Source organism: Melospiza melodia, chromosome 1 (assembly GCF_035770615.1).
Source record: "Melospiza melodia melodia isolate bMelMel2 chromosome 1, bMelMel2.pri, whole genome shotgun sequence".
In the NCBI taxonomy this organism is placed as follows: Eukaryota; Metazoa; Chordata; class Aves; order Passeriformes; family Passerellidae; genus Melospiza; species Melospiza melodia.
Window position 1 is genome coordinate 98,849,638 of NC_086194.1, and position 15,061 is coordinate 98,864,698.

The 15,061-nt window shown below is 40.4% G+C and overlaps 1 protein-coding gene across 2 annotated transcripts in view; it reads right to left on the reverse strand.

The window, feature by feature from the left end:
* Window positions 1–220: 220 nt before the first annotated feature.
* BASP1 (brain abundant membrane attached signal protein 1) overlaps window positions 221–15,061 on the reverse strand; it is a 51,306-nt gene continuing 36,465 nt past the window's right edge. For both annotated transcript variants that reach the window (XM_063162520.1, XM_063162530.1), the window contains exon 2: window positions 221–1,849. In XM_063162520.1, coding sequence (XP_063018590.1) covers window positions 1,109–1,840 — 732 coding nt within the window. In that variant the 5' untranslated portion in view covers window positions 1,841–1,849 and the 3' untranslated portion in view covers window positions 221–1,108. The remainder of the gene's footprint in view (window positions 1,850–15,061) is intronic.

Consider the following 15,061-nt stretch of genomic DNA (forward strand, 5'->3'; position numbering starts at 1 on the left):
CAGGCAGAAGCCTTTTCTATTTTGACTGGGATAAAACATTTATGAGATGTGCTGTCCATTGACCACTTCTTCCAACCTCACCTAACACTTGTGGCTGTGGGAGAGTGACTGTTTATAGGAAAGTAAACAGCCCCAGACATAATACTTCTTCTCTAGGTGTAAGAACCTCCTTTGCCTAGTTCTCAAGAGGTGAAAGTGAAGATTTAATCAGTCTTTACACTTTTATATTTTTTAAATTATTTAACTTTTATTACTGTTGCACCATTTATACAATTACATATAATTTCAATGCATCCATTGTACATTTTGTTTTTTCATTTGTTTTCCAATGAGTGTGTGTTGGTGTCTGTGACACAGAATGGAAGAGAAACTGGAACTGCAATGAACGCAGACTTTTTCATTTCCACTGACCAATAAACAGAACTACAGGTGCACCCAACCACGGACATGCATTAACTCGTCATGAGAAATCTAGGTAGGCTAAGTAGGATGAGAATGCTTTTTACTCCCAAAAAATATTTGGAGAGGAAGAATTGGAGGATTGGCATTGAGAAATATGTGGACAGCTAAGTGGGTTTTGTCTGAAAGTTGGCATTCATCCACTGCATAAAAAAAATATCAAAATAAGAAAGGCTGTAAATAAAAAAAAAAAACACATAAAATACTGCTTTCATAAAGATCTGATTGCCTTGGCACAAACCTAGTGGGCAGAATCAAACGCATCACTCCCAAACCCCATTACAGAACAAAAAGAAGATTTTGATACACTGGTGGAGTGCATTTACAGCAGTTCAGATACAAAAGATGTGCTGTACTTTCAGACATCCATTTATTTATTTATTTATTTTAATCCAGGACTTGTGTCAAGTTGGCAGAAAGTATATTAGATATTTCCCCACAAAAATACTATTTGGATTCTCCCCCCTCCCTCCCTCCCAACTTGATGGGACATCCTTTTCACTTTTTCTCTTTTGTTTTTTTTTTTTTTCTCCTTCTTTTCTGGGCAATACATCTTTGCTATTTCAGATCTGAAACGAGTTAGTATAGCTGAAAAAATAAAAAAAAGACACAGGTTGTTTTAAGTGGTTGTTTCAACAGGCTGTCCAATTTAATCTTGCACTGCTATGGTTTGATCCGAATTAGTGGCTGGAACTTCAGAAGGTTTCGCTTCCTCTGGAGGGGCTGCAGGGTCCGAGGCCTTAGCAGTGGAACTAGGTGCTGCTGTTGCCGCGGGCTCCTTGGAAGAGGGCGCAGCCTCGTTGCTGCTAGGTTTTGAGTCTGAAGCTGGGGCCACTTCACTTTTAGTTTCTTGGGCTGCAGGCGTTGCGGGAGCCTCAGTCTTTTTGGCTTCCCCTTCCTCTTTGCTCTTGTCATCTGCTTTACTGGGAGCTGTGGCTTCTGAAGGCTGGGAAGCTTTTGCATCAGCGCTAGGCTCAGAGGGTTTGGGCGCTTCGCTACTGGCAGCAGGAGCAGAGGCAGCAGTCGGCTCCTCTTGCTTGGGTGCCTGCTCGGTGTTCTTCTGTGGCTCTACTTTTGCATCGACAACGGCCTCTGACTTCTCAGGTTCTGTTTTCTGGGTTTCTTCCTGGGTCACTGTTTTCTCCTTCTCTCCTTCTTTTTCTTCCGTCTTATTGGCAGTGACCTGAGTATCCTTTTCTCCCTTCTCCTCCTTGTTGTTCTCCTTCACTTCTGTGGTCTCTGTGGTTTTCTGGGCATCCTCAGCCTCCTTTGGAGTCTCCTCTTCCTCAGTTGCTGCTCCTTCAGCCTTCTTGTCTTTGTCTTTAGCTTTTTCATCATTGACACTGTATCCCTTCTTCTTCTTGCTCAGTTTGCCTCCCATGTTGGAGCTCTGTAACAGAAAAGAGAAATGGTTTGATTACACAAAGCCCAGTACTCACCACTGAGAGAATCAACAGAGTGCAGAGGAAAAATTGATTCTGGTTCCTTCCTGAAAAGGAGACCACGTGAGGTTGGGTAAGATGTTGCCAGCTGAATGTACTGGTGCTGCAGAGCACCACTGCCACTGAGTTTTCATCCTGCCCAGCCCTGCAGAATTTCAGTGAGCAAACGCCTTCTGACACACCCCCTACAAACAGCCCTGCAAACACCTCTAACCCTGGTTACAGTTCAGCAAGGAGGAAGGGGTCAGAATAACAAGAAGTAGCAGGACACTGGAGGGCTAACATACAACCACAATCCTCTGTGGCTTGAGAAAGAGTGGAAGTAGAAAAAAGACATATTTATATTCAGGCTGGGAATTAACTAAATTTAGCTGTCAATCATGGCATCCACCCCTGGTTAACACAAAGTCCACCATCACTTTAGCAAAGGCTCTGAACCACCTTTTTATTAAAGTTCGAGAAATCAAAGGAAGCCTGGAGTCAGTGAGAAGGTTGATGCAGGCAACTGCATCTCCTCCCTACACCTCACAGCCTGTTACCCTCACGGCCAGTTTCCCTTGGACATTGGCCTTTGCAGAGAGCTGAAGGTACCAGGGGCCAGGAGCATGTGCTTCCCTCACCCACAGGGATGTGGGCACCCACACCTGGCTGCCTCAGAAGCAGGAACAGCCCCCACACACAGAGTCCCACCCAGCTCTGCAGCTTCCACAGGGATTGCCTGCCCAAAGCCCTGCACTCCCAACTCAGCAGGATGGGAGACACAGAGCCTGAAGCACAGCAAGACCACTCCATTAGACAAAAGAAACAAATACAGACTTCTGACCAAAAGCTTGCACGCGGCATGTGACATGACGCATAAAAAAATGGGAGAGGAAAGGGCCATATCTGTAGCCTCTGCTCCCAGCTTTCAAGCATGACAAGCAATAACTGCTCAGTTATTTAAAAGAAGTTGACCATGTGTATAACCATATCAGTATTTATATAGCCTTTATGTGGGAGTCTTAACTAAGAATACACAAAATCTTTCACTGTACTTCAAAGCAAACTTTGTCTATGAAAACAGGAGACACAGATATTGTTATATTGAAAAGAAAAACCTCTATGAATAGAGAAAAAATTACACTTTTAGTATTAAAGGAAATATTTAATTCATGATTAATGAAAGGTTAAGAAAAATATTTCTGTGTTTTCTACTATTTGAAAATAGGAGACGGTGACTTTTTTCAAAGAACTGTCAAACAAATGTTTAATGTAAGAACTTCTTCAAGGGAGATGAATCATTTTAATTTTCCATTTTGCACAGGTAGATATAATTATAGGCTGGGGTTTTTTTCACACACTTGCTAAAACTGTGAATACAAATCAGTAAAAATCCATATGATTGCTCATAGCAGGCTGAATATAAAGTAATATTACATACAACTAAGAAGTACCTGCCTCTCAGTATATTATCTGCTACCACAGATGCAAGCCCCAGGCAGAGCCCAACAGCCAAATATCCACACATCTTGGGCAAAACTGAGATATTATGGTCAGCAGAGATCTTTCTGACTTCAGCCTTCAAAAAGAGTAACAATTTGCAAATACTGTTGAAAGGTTATCACAAAGCCCTGCAAAATGGTAATGTGATGTTACTGAAACACTGCTTTATTGTCTGAAATTTTACAGGAACTGCAATAAAGGGATTAACTTCCACAGAGTCACAGTTGAGCAATCTAATCTCTACCTTCATGACAGAGTTATCAGGTTTTTAGGTATTTAGGGCAGGCTGTGGACATTAGTTCATTATCTGACAAACATATAGCCTTCTAGATTACTCCATAAATATTGCCCTGATTACTGTTTATGTGCAGTTACAGCCAAATACTTTGGGAGGGCTTTTGCAAGTCAGTCGGATTGGAGATGTACATTGAAACCAAACATGTATCCCAATTTGTAATCTCTAATTAAGCCTTTGTTATCCAGCAAAGCCCAGGTACAGTGAGCCTAATTTTATTTGTTGTGTCTTCTGTATTTTTCAAGATTTTGCTATTTCATTGATAGTAGTAACACACCACAATTTATATTTCTTTCCACAACAATCTTTTGACCTTGGATGTAGTTGGATACAGAATGTATATGCCAAAGAACCTTTAAAAAGTAGAGAAGTATGCATACAAGAAATGTGCTCCCAAACTAAGAAACGAAACATGCACTGTCATTGCTTGGAGGTACACCGTGAAATCTCTGTGTCTCAACTGGCATCAGAGCCAGCTATCCCAAGGTACTGGAGCAGGAGATGGGGAAGAGGCTCAGAGACTACCATTATGGTATATTAGCAAATATTTACACTTACTAATTGACTGTCATCTTCCAGCAGAGTTTCAACTACTTTAATGGAATAAATTCACTCTTTGGGATGCTGAATCTCATATCTCCCTGTTAAAAAGCTGCCTAGATCATTGTGATAACATCTGAGCCAGGCAATGATGCAAAAGCAGAGCAATCACTGGGGTCATCACCCAGGTAGCAATGCTACAAAGTCCCTTTTCCCCCAGATCTGATTTAAAAACATTCCTCCTGCTGATAACACATGTGGGCTTCCCTACAACCTTTTTTTAGAAACAGCCCCATATGCTCCACTTCACACAGATTCTGGTCTTGTCCCTGTCCCAGCCTGAAGCACAGCTCTGAACCATCCAGCGCAGACTCTAAAGGTGTGGCAGACACAAAGCAAGCCTTAAAATGTATTTTAAAATTACAACCATCTGTACCTGCAAGAAGACCAGCATGTGAACCACAACACCTAAGCATCTCCTTGATTGTGCTGGATATTGCTGCGGGGATAATCCCGCCTGGTACTAAATGAAAGTGGATGTCAGTGAAATGTCTCCCGAGTGAAGCAAAGTGCAAAAAGTCATTGAGATGCAAATTCATACAGTGTTAAATCCACTCTGTGTTATCACCTATATGCTAACACTTAAAAAGAGTACAGACATCTTTCCCACCCCCACCAAGGGACTAAATTATGGAAAAAAATAAAGGGGATGCACCCTCTGTCCCAGTGAGACTGGGGTCCTGCTTTCACTGCTCAGTCTCTTTCTTTACCTATGCCCCTCCTTAACCCCATAATCACAGCATTCACCACGTGAATGAGGGACCCAGGACCAAAGTTTGCCTACAACTATTGACCACTATTTAGAGGCTGAACCCCAGTAGGTCTTCAGTTATTTTCACTTTCACTGACAGGTACAGGTTTGAGCTAGCTTGAGCAGCTGCCAGCTGAAAATAATGCCCTCTGCAGCAAGCATGGCCCAAATGAAGATCCTTGAAAATTTTGATTCTTGAAAATGACCACCCTTACTATAAAAAGGCACAGCATTTGATGGCTGTGCCTTCTTACTGCTGGAAAGAAAAGACTCTAGAGAGAGAGCCCAGAAGCCGATTTTATATAACAAGTTGCAATTTAGCAGTAATTTTCGGGGAACTTTGGTGAACAACTCTGCAGAGCAGTACTTCAGAATAGTGAGGGAAAATATAACACTTGGAGGCTATAATAGACTTTGTCTCCTTCTCAGGCTGGTCAATATACTTTGTATTGCTCTTATGGAAAGAGAAACCAATCCAAAAATCACTGTGTCTGACTGTGGAAGAGCTACTTCTTGCAAGAGGAGCAAGGATTTCTTCGGTTTCTAGAAGCTGTTACACATTTTGTACACCCTGAAGTTTCCATTCTCCTGCAGGAAGCAGGAACAGAACCAGAGAACTTGCATTGTTACCTTTCTTATTGTACAATAGAAATAATCTCTGAGGTGGATTATTTAGATTAAAACATTTTGGGTGTACAGGTCACCTGGAGAATGTTAAGCACTTTGAAATTTCCACATTTGTGATAATCAGGACTCAGAGATTCAATGTCCATAAGACCATAATGCAAGAGGAGGAAGAACTCATGGAACAATTCAAATTCTCCATCCGAAGACTCATAGACATGAGTCCCTGGAACATGGGCAGCACACACTTGCACTGTTTGCTGAAAGAATTATTATTTGGAAGTTTTATACTTCAAATTGTTCTTCTATATTGAAAAAGTCCCTAGAGTTAGACTCTTACTATCTCTTTTGTCAGTAAAGGTTTGTCTACCCAATTAGTTTCATGTGTTTATAAACTCCTAAACATTTCTTTCAGCAGAGGCTTTCACACAACATTAAAGAGTCTGACTATTACAAGACCGGGTTTGCTATCACCCTCCCTCACAGCACTGAAGCAGGGCAACAGGAAAGGCCAGACTCGCAGATTGCACCTGAGGTTACCTCAGTCTGATTGCCAAAGCTGAACTTCCAAAGCTCCTGTTTGACTGCGTGCAAAGCATCATCAGGAGTTCAGCCCATTGCCAGAAAAACCAGTTCAGGAAGACAATGGGTGCCTTCTGAAATTCCACTGCCTCCAGCGCAGGGCAGGCACGTGAGGTGGCTCAGGCCAAAGTAGCCCTTGCACAAGCCTGTTCCCAGGCATGAGTTATCTCACACTGCCTGCAGACAAAAATGCACGTCCCTAGCAAGGCAGAGTTTCAACACTCCAAACCAAATGAAATACCCATCCCAGAAACGGCCCCATTCCCCAGGTGCTGAAAAGAAATGGAAAGATCTTGAAGAAACCATTGCATCTCTGTACCCCAGTGATTCACCCTACACCTTCATTAAATAAAAAGGGCAAAAAGTTTTAATTAAGGGATGCATATGGGAACTGAAAGAAACGAGGGGTATGCAAATGCTGGTTTTGAAAGATTTTCTGAAATTTTTATGAAAGAAAAACACCCAAAACTTACTGCTTCTCAAAATACACAATAGAACTTCATGCTCCCCATTACATTTACACACACTCAAGAGACATTTCTATCCTCGCCAGGTCAATCAGTTTTCGAGGTTAATGTTAGAAAATATCTGTCAGCATAACCTTAGACAGAATTAGACTTGCTAGCTTTGCCTTTTAGCAACAAAGCCATGTTTTTCTGTTCTTTCTCCATTATCTTCCCTCATCTTTCATTTAGTCTATTTTTACTTGGAATTAATAGAACAGAAATGCTAGGTGTGGTTCAAGTTCAAGCCTCTTCAAATCTCAGAATCAGTGACTTCTTTTCTTTTCTCTTTTCTCTTTTCTTTTCTTTTCTTTTCTTTTCTTTTCTTTTCTTTTCTTTTCTTTTCTTTTCTTTTCTTTTCTTTTCTTTTCTTTTCTTTTCTTTTCTTTTCTTTTCTTTTCTTTTCTTTTCTTTTCTTTTCTTTTCTTTTCTTTTTCTTTTTCTTTTTCCTTTTTTCTTTTTTCTTTTTTCCCTTCCTTACCCTACCCTATCCTATCCTCTTGTTCTATGTCACTTATGCTTCAGAGCGTTGATGGGAACCAGCTCTCCCACAGTCAGGCAGGCTGGTGTGAGGGAGGCAGAAGGAAACACACCCTTGGCCATCTCCCCCTTCTGAGGAGATGCTGGGCTGGCACAAAGCTGTGCCAGGAGAGGCAGAGCACATTGTGGAAATTTGCACCTGTGGGGCTGTGAGCATCACCTGCACACCTGCACAGACCCCAGAGCAGCAAGGTGCTCGGACATGAGGTGCACACAAAAAAGTATGATTTGGTTGTTCTTTAGCACCACACAATTTTGTGTGGTTTGTGCTGTGAGACACAATTACCAACTGGGAACATCTCAGCCTGCCACTCATGCTATTTTCTTCACAGACCACTGATAATTTTTAATCCCCCACTCAACACGTGCACAGTTTTGTAATTACTGCATCTCCTTTTCTTCTTCCAAAGCATTGGGAATCTCAAGACTTAGAAAAAGGGTATAGAGTAAAAGAACAGTGAATGCTTAAAACACAGAAATTATGCTCACCTGATATCCTAAGTGTAATCTTAAAAGAAGACAATTCCAATTTTGGGACCTATGTGTTTTCCTTTAAAATTCAGACAATAAAGGAATCCTACAAAGTAATACTGCCAAGTTTAAGCGCTTAATTCTCAGCCAGATTTCAGTTTTAGTTTTCTCTGGTGGGCACCAGAATATGTTTAAAGCAAATTTCTTTTTAAAAAAGTAATTTCAATTTTTGCATTACTTTAAATTTGTCAAGGACATATACACAACACAAAAACGGAAAGCATGATTTTTAATATGAGCCATTTGTTATTAATATACCTAAATTATTATTGTTTGTATTAGGCTTCAGTTATCAGAATTATAATCATTTGAGCACACTGCAGGCTGATATAAAATTACCTCTGTCTATTTAAGAACTTTTACATGAAAAACTGCTTCATTTGAGAAGCATAACTGCTACTGATACAGCAAGTTATCAGAAAAGTTAGCAATCACATGACAATTTTTTTGAGAGCAAATTTAAATTTGCACCTGAGATACTGCTAAGATTTATGTGATTGTGGTCAGAGGTGTGTATTAATTAATCAATTAGGAAAAAAATTTTCCAAGAACAGACGAAGAGTGATAGTCAGCAGTTTCATAAGACGTAAAGGTATTGACAGAATTATCAATTCATAGATCATCAGCCTGAAACCACAAGCACTTCACACACGTAATCCATCCTTGCACTCTGTGTGTAAAAAAGGTGGCTAGCTAGGCAGAATTCCTGAATAAAAGTAAAATTTGTCCATTATTTGATCAAAGAGTGATGAAGATTTTATGGGTTACTTTGAAAGCCACTGTTGGAGACTCTGGACTTGCATCCCCCCGACCTGGAGGGCCCTATGCATGGAGAGCCTGGGAGCAGAGCAGTGACTGAAGAACCCCTGCTCAGCCTGACTGTGCTCAGACAGCAGCGCTCCCTTTGCTGTAGGAGGCTCTGTGGGAACAAGTGTGTGACATCACTGCCTCATGCAGTCTGTGTGTGTCACTCCATGAGAGGCACTTGAATGAAGTACTGACCTGTGTGCTGCAGTCACTCTGTGGGAGCAGGTTCCCAAATATAATGCACCTCATTTCCACAGTGCACAAGTGGCCTCTACAGCTATAGAGCCATCTTGCAGAGCACACAAGCTGAAAACACAGGCCATTCTTGCTTCCTGAGACAATGAGCAGCATGGAAGAAATGCTCTGCTGTGCAAAAATTCCCTCCCCGCCCCAGTCAAGGCTGGGCTTTGCAGGCAGAGATAAAGTCTTTTGTTAGACCACCTAACAGGGAGAGAGATAACAGCACCCCTGTTCTCCTTACCAATTGTCTGCAACTGAAACATTTTTGTGTTAGTTTTCTTCGTTATTTTCCCATTGCTGCTTTCAAAGCAGAATTGCAGTGTTTTGCCACGTTTGGGCTTTTTTCACTGATCCAACACAATCCTACTTTGCCCAGCAGTGCAGATATAACTTCCAGCACGTTCAGTTTCATCCCTGGCAGCAAATCCAAGGCTGTTTTGCATTGTGTATAACAAAACCAAGTCATATTAAAAACTGAGCAAAAAAGAAGCAGCATAAAATATATTCTTTTTACAGTGCAGTGGATGTATTGCTCAGCTTTGCATTCAGTTCATCTGATGTTCTGATTGCCTAAATTAAAAATGCTGCCATCAATTTCTATTTATTTGCCTCATCTGCTCCATTCTGCCTACCAGTCTTCTTACAGATTCAAGACCCATTCAGAGCATTTCTCCTATATTCAGATTAATTGCATATGTTCTCTTTGTTGGATAATAAAAGCAGCTTGCAGACATGCTCGTGCAGGCACACACATGCAGCCAAAAGTCAGCCTGCCCCAGAGTGAGATCTTAATCACACTATTGTTAGGCACATGGTTGGAAGAGGAAACTCTGCTGTAAACACCTGCTTTGCAAAGATTGAAATTAACCTTACAAGAACACCTCTTGTAGAAACAGCTTGCAGGATTCAAATAACCTGAAAGCTAAGCAAAGCCATTTAAGCACATGCCGTCTCCTTCTTTCTAAATTGCCGCATCATTTTGGGGTTTGTGCATGTCTCCTCAGCAGCCAGTTTAATAAATATTTTGTACTAGCCAGTTTTCTAACCTGTATCCTAGAATCAAGTTTCTAAGAGGGTAATGATGCAAATTTCAGAGGTGGTTCTTTTACCCACATCTTTGAAGCTGTTCAGGTCCCGGGACACACAACACTGAGGGAGAGGTGAGATTCCACACATATTATTCCAATTATGGCCAGCCACTTTTTGCCTCCCTCAAATACCTAAGCCACCACCACCATGTATAATTACAAAAACACACAGGGTGATAAAAGCCTAGATGATGGGATGATTTCCTTTTAAATCGTGTTTTGCTTGAATTCTATCCCTCCAGTGCAATCCCTACCATGGATCTCAACACCACAAATATGCTCGGCTTGTGGACCCAGGAACAGTTCCTCCTTTGGGTGCCTCCAAAGACTACATTAAAAATGTAACAGTCAAATGCTAGCAAGCAATGAAAACATGATACTCCTCCTCACTACAGTCCTACTGAGGAGCAGTGGTGGGAAGACCTCATTCCTGGAGGGATTTCACACTGGAAAAGGGAAGCAAGCTTAACACCTATAGCTTATATTTTTCTAGCCTCTTCCTGAACAAAGAACAGACAATCTGGGGAACATGAAGAGAGCTGGAACTCATGCTTTCTATATTAAAAAAAGAAATTATCATATGATCCTAATTTACATGTTTTCTTCAATAGCAAAAATTCTCGGTTACTGTTTGTATAAATAGTAAATTTACCTGTCATTTCTTAAAATAGTCATGGAGAGCCACATTCACATTCTGAATAAGACATTTGGGTATTTAACTAGGGAACTCTCACTAGAGAAGGTTATTTATGGGGATCTATAATTACATTTTATTTGTCTAACATTCCACACTCAAAAACACCTTATTACTTTAATTCCCATTTAAATGGTCAAACTAGTTTTAATCAAACTTGAAAGAGTCCTTAGAATATTAATTACAGTATGCTATAAGAAATAGCTTTTAAATCTAGGATCTACGAGTTTTGCTTTGAAAATGGATTCTCCAAGTCATTGCTAAATTCTTCCTCATTTTTGTTTTCCATCTCATGGTGCTGCTTGCTGAAAAAAGCAATGGCTGTAAAAAACCATTCTTAAACCCTGGCTGTAAGAAAGCATCCTATATCTGGGAACAGAACTTTTAACAGACATAGGATAGGTCATGGCAATCCTTAGACTTTGCCATTTCCTTCTTCTGTTTGCATGACACCCTCACCACGAGGAATGGAACCCCATTTACAATTATAAACCAAATCCAGTTCTCAGTTTTGTTTTTCATCTTTAAATCTGAGGCACATGGAGTGCAACACACCATTTCTGACTGCAGCACACGACTCCACAATTGCACCACTGAAAGGAGGAAAACAGGGAGCCAAGACCAGCAGCCACTGAATTAATGCAGCACCTGCTGCTGCTGCTGTGCATATCGTGGTGCTCATGAGAGCATTGCAAGCTCTTCCTTCCAAAATACACAGTATTTTGGTAAAATACCAAAATACCACCCAGTAACACAAAACAAAAAAATATCTATTTAAATGAAATATTTATTGTTGACTCCTTTCTTCCATGACATAACTCTTTAAGTATTTTAAGATTCAGTATCTAGTTAACATGTTCTCTGTCTGTTTCTATCTGTTTTAGCTCTATATTGAGCTGCAGGAATAGCTTTTCTCTCTTTTTCCTCAAAAGGAAATGATTGCACATCCACTTGATGCTCCTGGATGTATCACATTTTTGGGTTTAGACATCAGAAGAGGTTGGCTGATTTTAAAAGAGCACTGACAGCTCTTTTCTCCCAAAGAGCATGCATCTACTTCAGTCACTGATGATGTGCCCACCTTCCCGATAACCTCAGTCCTGAACACAGCAACAGCATTCCCCAAAAATTAAAACATGTGCAAGAATCACAGGATAAAACCAATTTCACCCTCCAGTTAACACACAATTGCTAATGACAGTTAAATTAGTAATTGAAACATTATTCCAAAAATACCTGTAGGTCTAACATGGCATTAGAAAGCTGAGCATGCTTACGTCTCTAGGATAGTGTTACACATCTTGCTTCTGTTGGAATTTAACCTCCTACAAGCAACCAGCACAAAGCCTTCTCACCACCTCAGCAGCACTCACAGGACATTTTACATCAACTCCCTGCTGCATTTCTTCTTGGTATAAAAACTTCTGACTTTCAGTCCTGTGTACAAAGTTTCATTTTAAATAAAAAATGTTGGACTGAAGTCAATGTATTCAAGTCAAGTCATGCCTTGTGTAACATCAAAACTACCTATAATTAAACCTGTGAGACTTTGGGCTGAATTACAAGTATTTCGCATGTTGCTAAGAAAAATTCTTCCTCGTGATCACAGTATCAGTGTCAGCAGCTTATCAGCCCTCAGCTTCTCACAGCTCTGTTGTAATAACATCTTCTAGTAAAGACGTGCTCAAAAGAAATCAGGAAAGTGGAAGATGGAATGCTCAACACCTTAGAAAACTTTCTATATTTCTGTTCCTGAGCAGTCATTTGTGCCATATACATTTTCTACCAGACTGCAGCTTTGTCTATCATACTAAGTTTTTCACTTCAGTCTCTTTCACTTCCTGGTTCTCACACTAGCACAATATGCAGGTTTTTTTTAAACCAGCATACATTAAGACAAAAGAAAGTCAAGCCATATATTAAGACAAAAGAAAATCTCATATTTCAGACTTTCTTTTTGATCTTATTTAGAATGCATGTTTAATACTACATTTTTACTTTTTTCTTCTCCCTCTCCCCTCCTTTTTTAAACAAAACATTACATTCAAGCTGATTTACCAGTTTCACTTTAGTCGCTAGGGGAAGTTTATCAAAATGGCATGGAACAGGTACTCAAAAACTACTGAAAGAAAAGAGTATTAACCAGATAATTTTTACTTGTGTCTCATCTTTCTCCATCTTTTCCACCACTACTCATTTGCACTCCTTTAATGATTGTTAAAAATACCAAGATGTCTCAGGCAATCTTTAATTAAGACTTGCAGTATTCTCCAAAACCTGAAAAATGAGAGCTGTATTTCCTGATACAGATGGAAACCATAGGTCTGCATCCATGAGCACTGTCAGTGGAGCCTTTTACCCTCCTTCAGTGCCCCATGATGCTAATAAGGTACAGCATATTCTGTGTGCCAGAGGAAACAACCACTGTTTGCTTTTTGATTTCAGTGGTGCAAGACAACAGTGGGAACTGCAGAACAAAACCAACATCTGTAAGAGAGCTCCTGATCCAACAGGATAAAGGTCAGCTTTAAAAAAATTCACTTTAAAAACATAAAGTGTTTCTAATCATGCCAAAGTAAGAGCATGGCAGGCAGTAAGCTGTACCATGTCATGTTTTAAGCTATTAGACGTCAGCTTGGATTCAAGACTCCCAGGCTTGGACTGATTGCCTAAATTTCTTTCTGAAATCTTCACTGACTGTACTTTCTCTTTTCTTTTGCTTGTTTTGGTTTGGGTTATATTGGGATGTCTGATCAGCTCAGCTAGAGCGAAGGTTACGTAAGACCAGAGGCAAACAAGTCCATTTGGCAAGATATGAAGTGAGCAGCTAGTGCAATCCATGAATTGCACTGAGACATTTATGTTCAAACCAGGAAAGGCAGAAATCCAATTTAATAATTACTCAGCCAGAACTATTCCAAGCTAGCAACTACCCAAAAAGAAGATCATTGCAGCAGCAATGAAAACTAGAAATCAGGAAAGATGATCAGATGCATATCTCCTCTCGATAAAACAGCTTCATTTACATTTCCACTTAAGTATCAGAAGAAAATCTGTCCATAAGAGCTATCAATTTTAAACTCACTAAATGAAAGCAAAAATAACTTTGCAGGGAGGGCTGTGGAGTTGGATGCCCTTTTCCACCCCCTCACCTGGGCATTAACTTGCATTTTATGTAATGAATTTAGTTATACTTAATATGGCCACAATTAAATTTTACCTGTTCAGAATCCATACCAATTGTCTTTGATGATATAGCTCTTAGATGCACCTCCATCAAGGCTGTATGTAGGCCACTTTGCAGGTTTGGTCACCTCATACCATATACCAGAAAAAAACCTTATTTTCCAATGCCCAGATGCTATTTATAGAGAATTCTTACAGCCATTCCTTCAGTTTAAGAAGATTTCAGCCCATGGCTATGTGAAAAATTATTTATTCTAACCAAAGAAGGTAAGCAGACATCAATATAAAGTATAACGGAGCTATTTCAGGATTTAAATGAGAGAAGTCTATCAAAGCAATGGGGACAGCAGAAATATGGAAAATTGGTTTTCATGTTTCAAGACAGAGACATAAATAAAAAGCAAAATACCACTAAAAAGGTTCTGCTAGCTGTTTCAGCACTAATATATTTTAGTAGTAGTCCATGTTTCAAACCAGCACTGCAGCTCCATTTCTCTGTCCCCCATACTAGCAGATACATGGAACCCACGTGTGCCCCAGGAAGCCCAGGGTGTAGGAGTAAGAGGATATAAATTCATTTTAATTCCATTAACAGAATACAGCTGCTGCAACTCCCAACAGTAACTGGCTTTTCTGGAGGCTTTTTATAATCAGTTCTGGCTGGTGAGGTAGCAGTGATCAGACTGGCCAACACTTCAATTTGGGGATTTTTCCCTCTCTGCTCTAGCAGGTCAGCTGGGGGGACAGGGCCCCTGCATTCCCCTGTGAGATGTCATCAAGAAATGTGAACTGAGTTAAAGCCTCTGCCCTGCTGCCTCAGCTCTGGCTCCCAGAGTTTGGCAATTCATTTTCTTGGGCACTGGGGAGAGGGAGCTGCACTTCATAAACTTCAAGGTGCTGGCTGTCAGGAGCCAGGAGGCATACAGCTCTGCAGAAATCATGTTCACAGCTCTGCTCACTGCAGTTTTCTGGGTAATCCCCCCCCATATGCACAAGCTGAGCACTGAATTCACACATCCCAAACAAGGGGGCTGGCTTGAAATGTGATTCAAGCGCATTGAAGTCTCTTATCCATATTTGGAAATATTACTTTCAAAGCTCTCATGCTATCCCAAAACATGCCAAATGAGACAGTTTTAAGAAATACATCACAAGAAACACCTATTTTAAGAATATTTACAACCCCAAACATATTCATTTCAGTCTCTTACCTACCTCTATTTCTTACTTTCTGTAT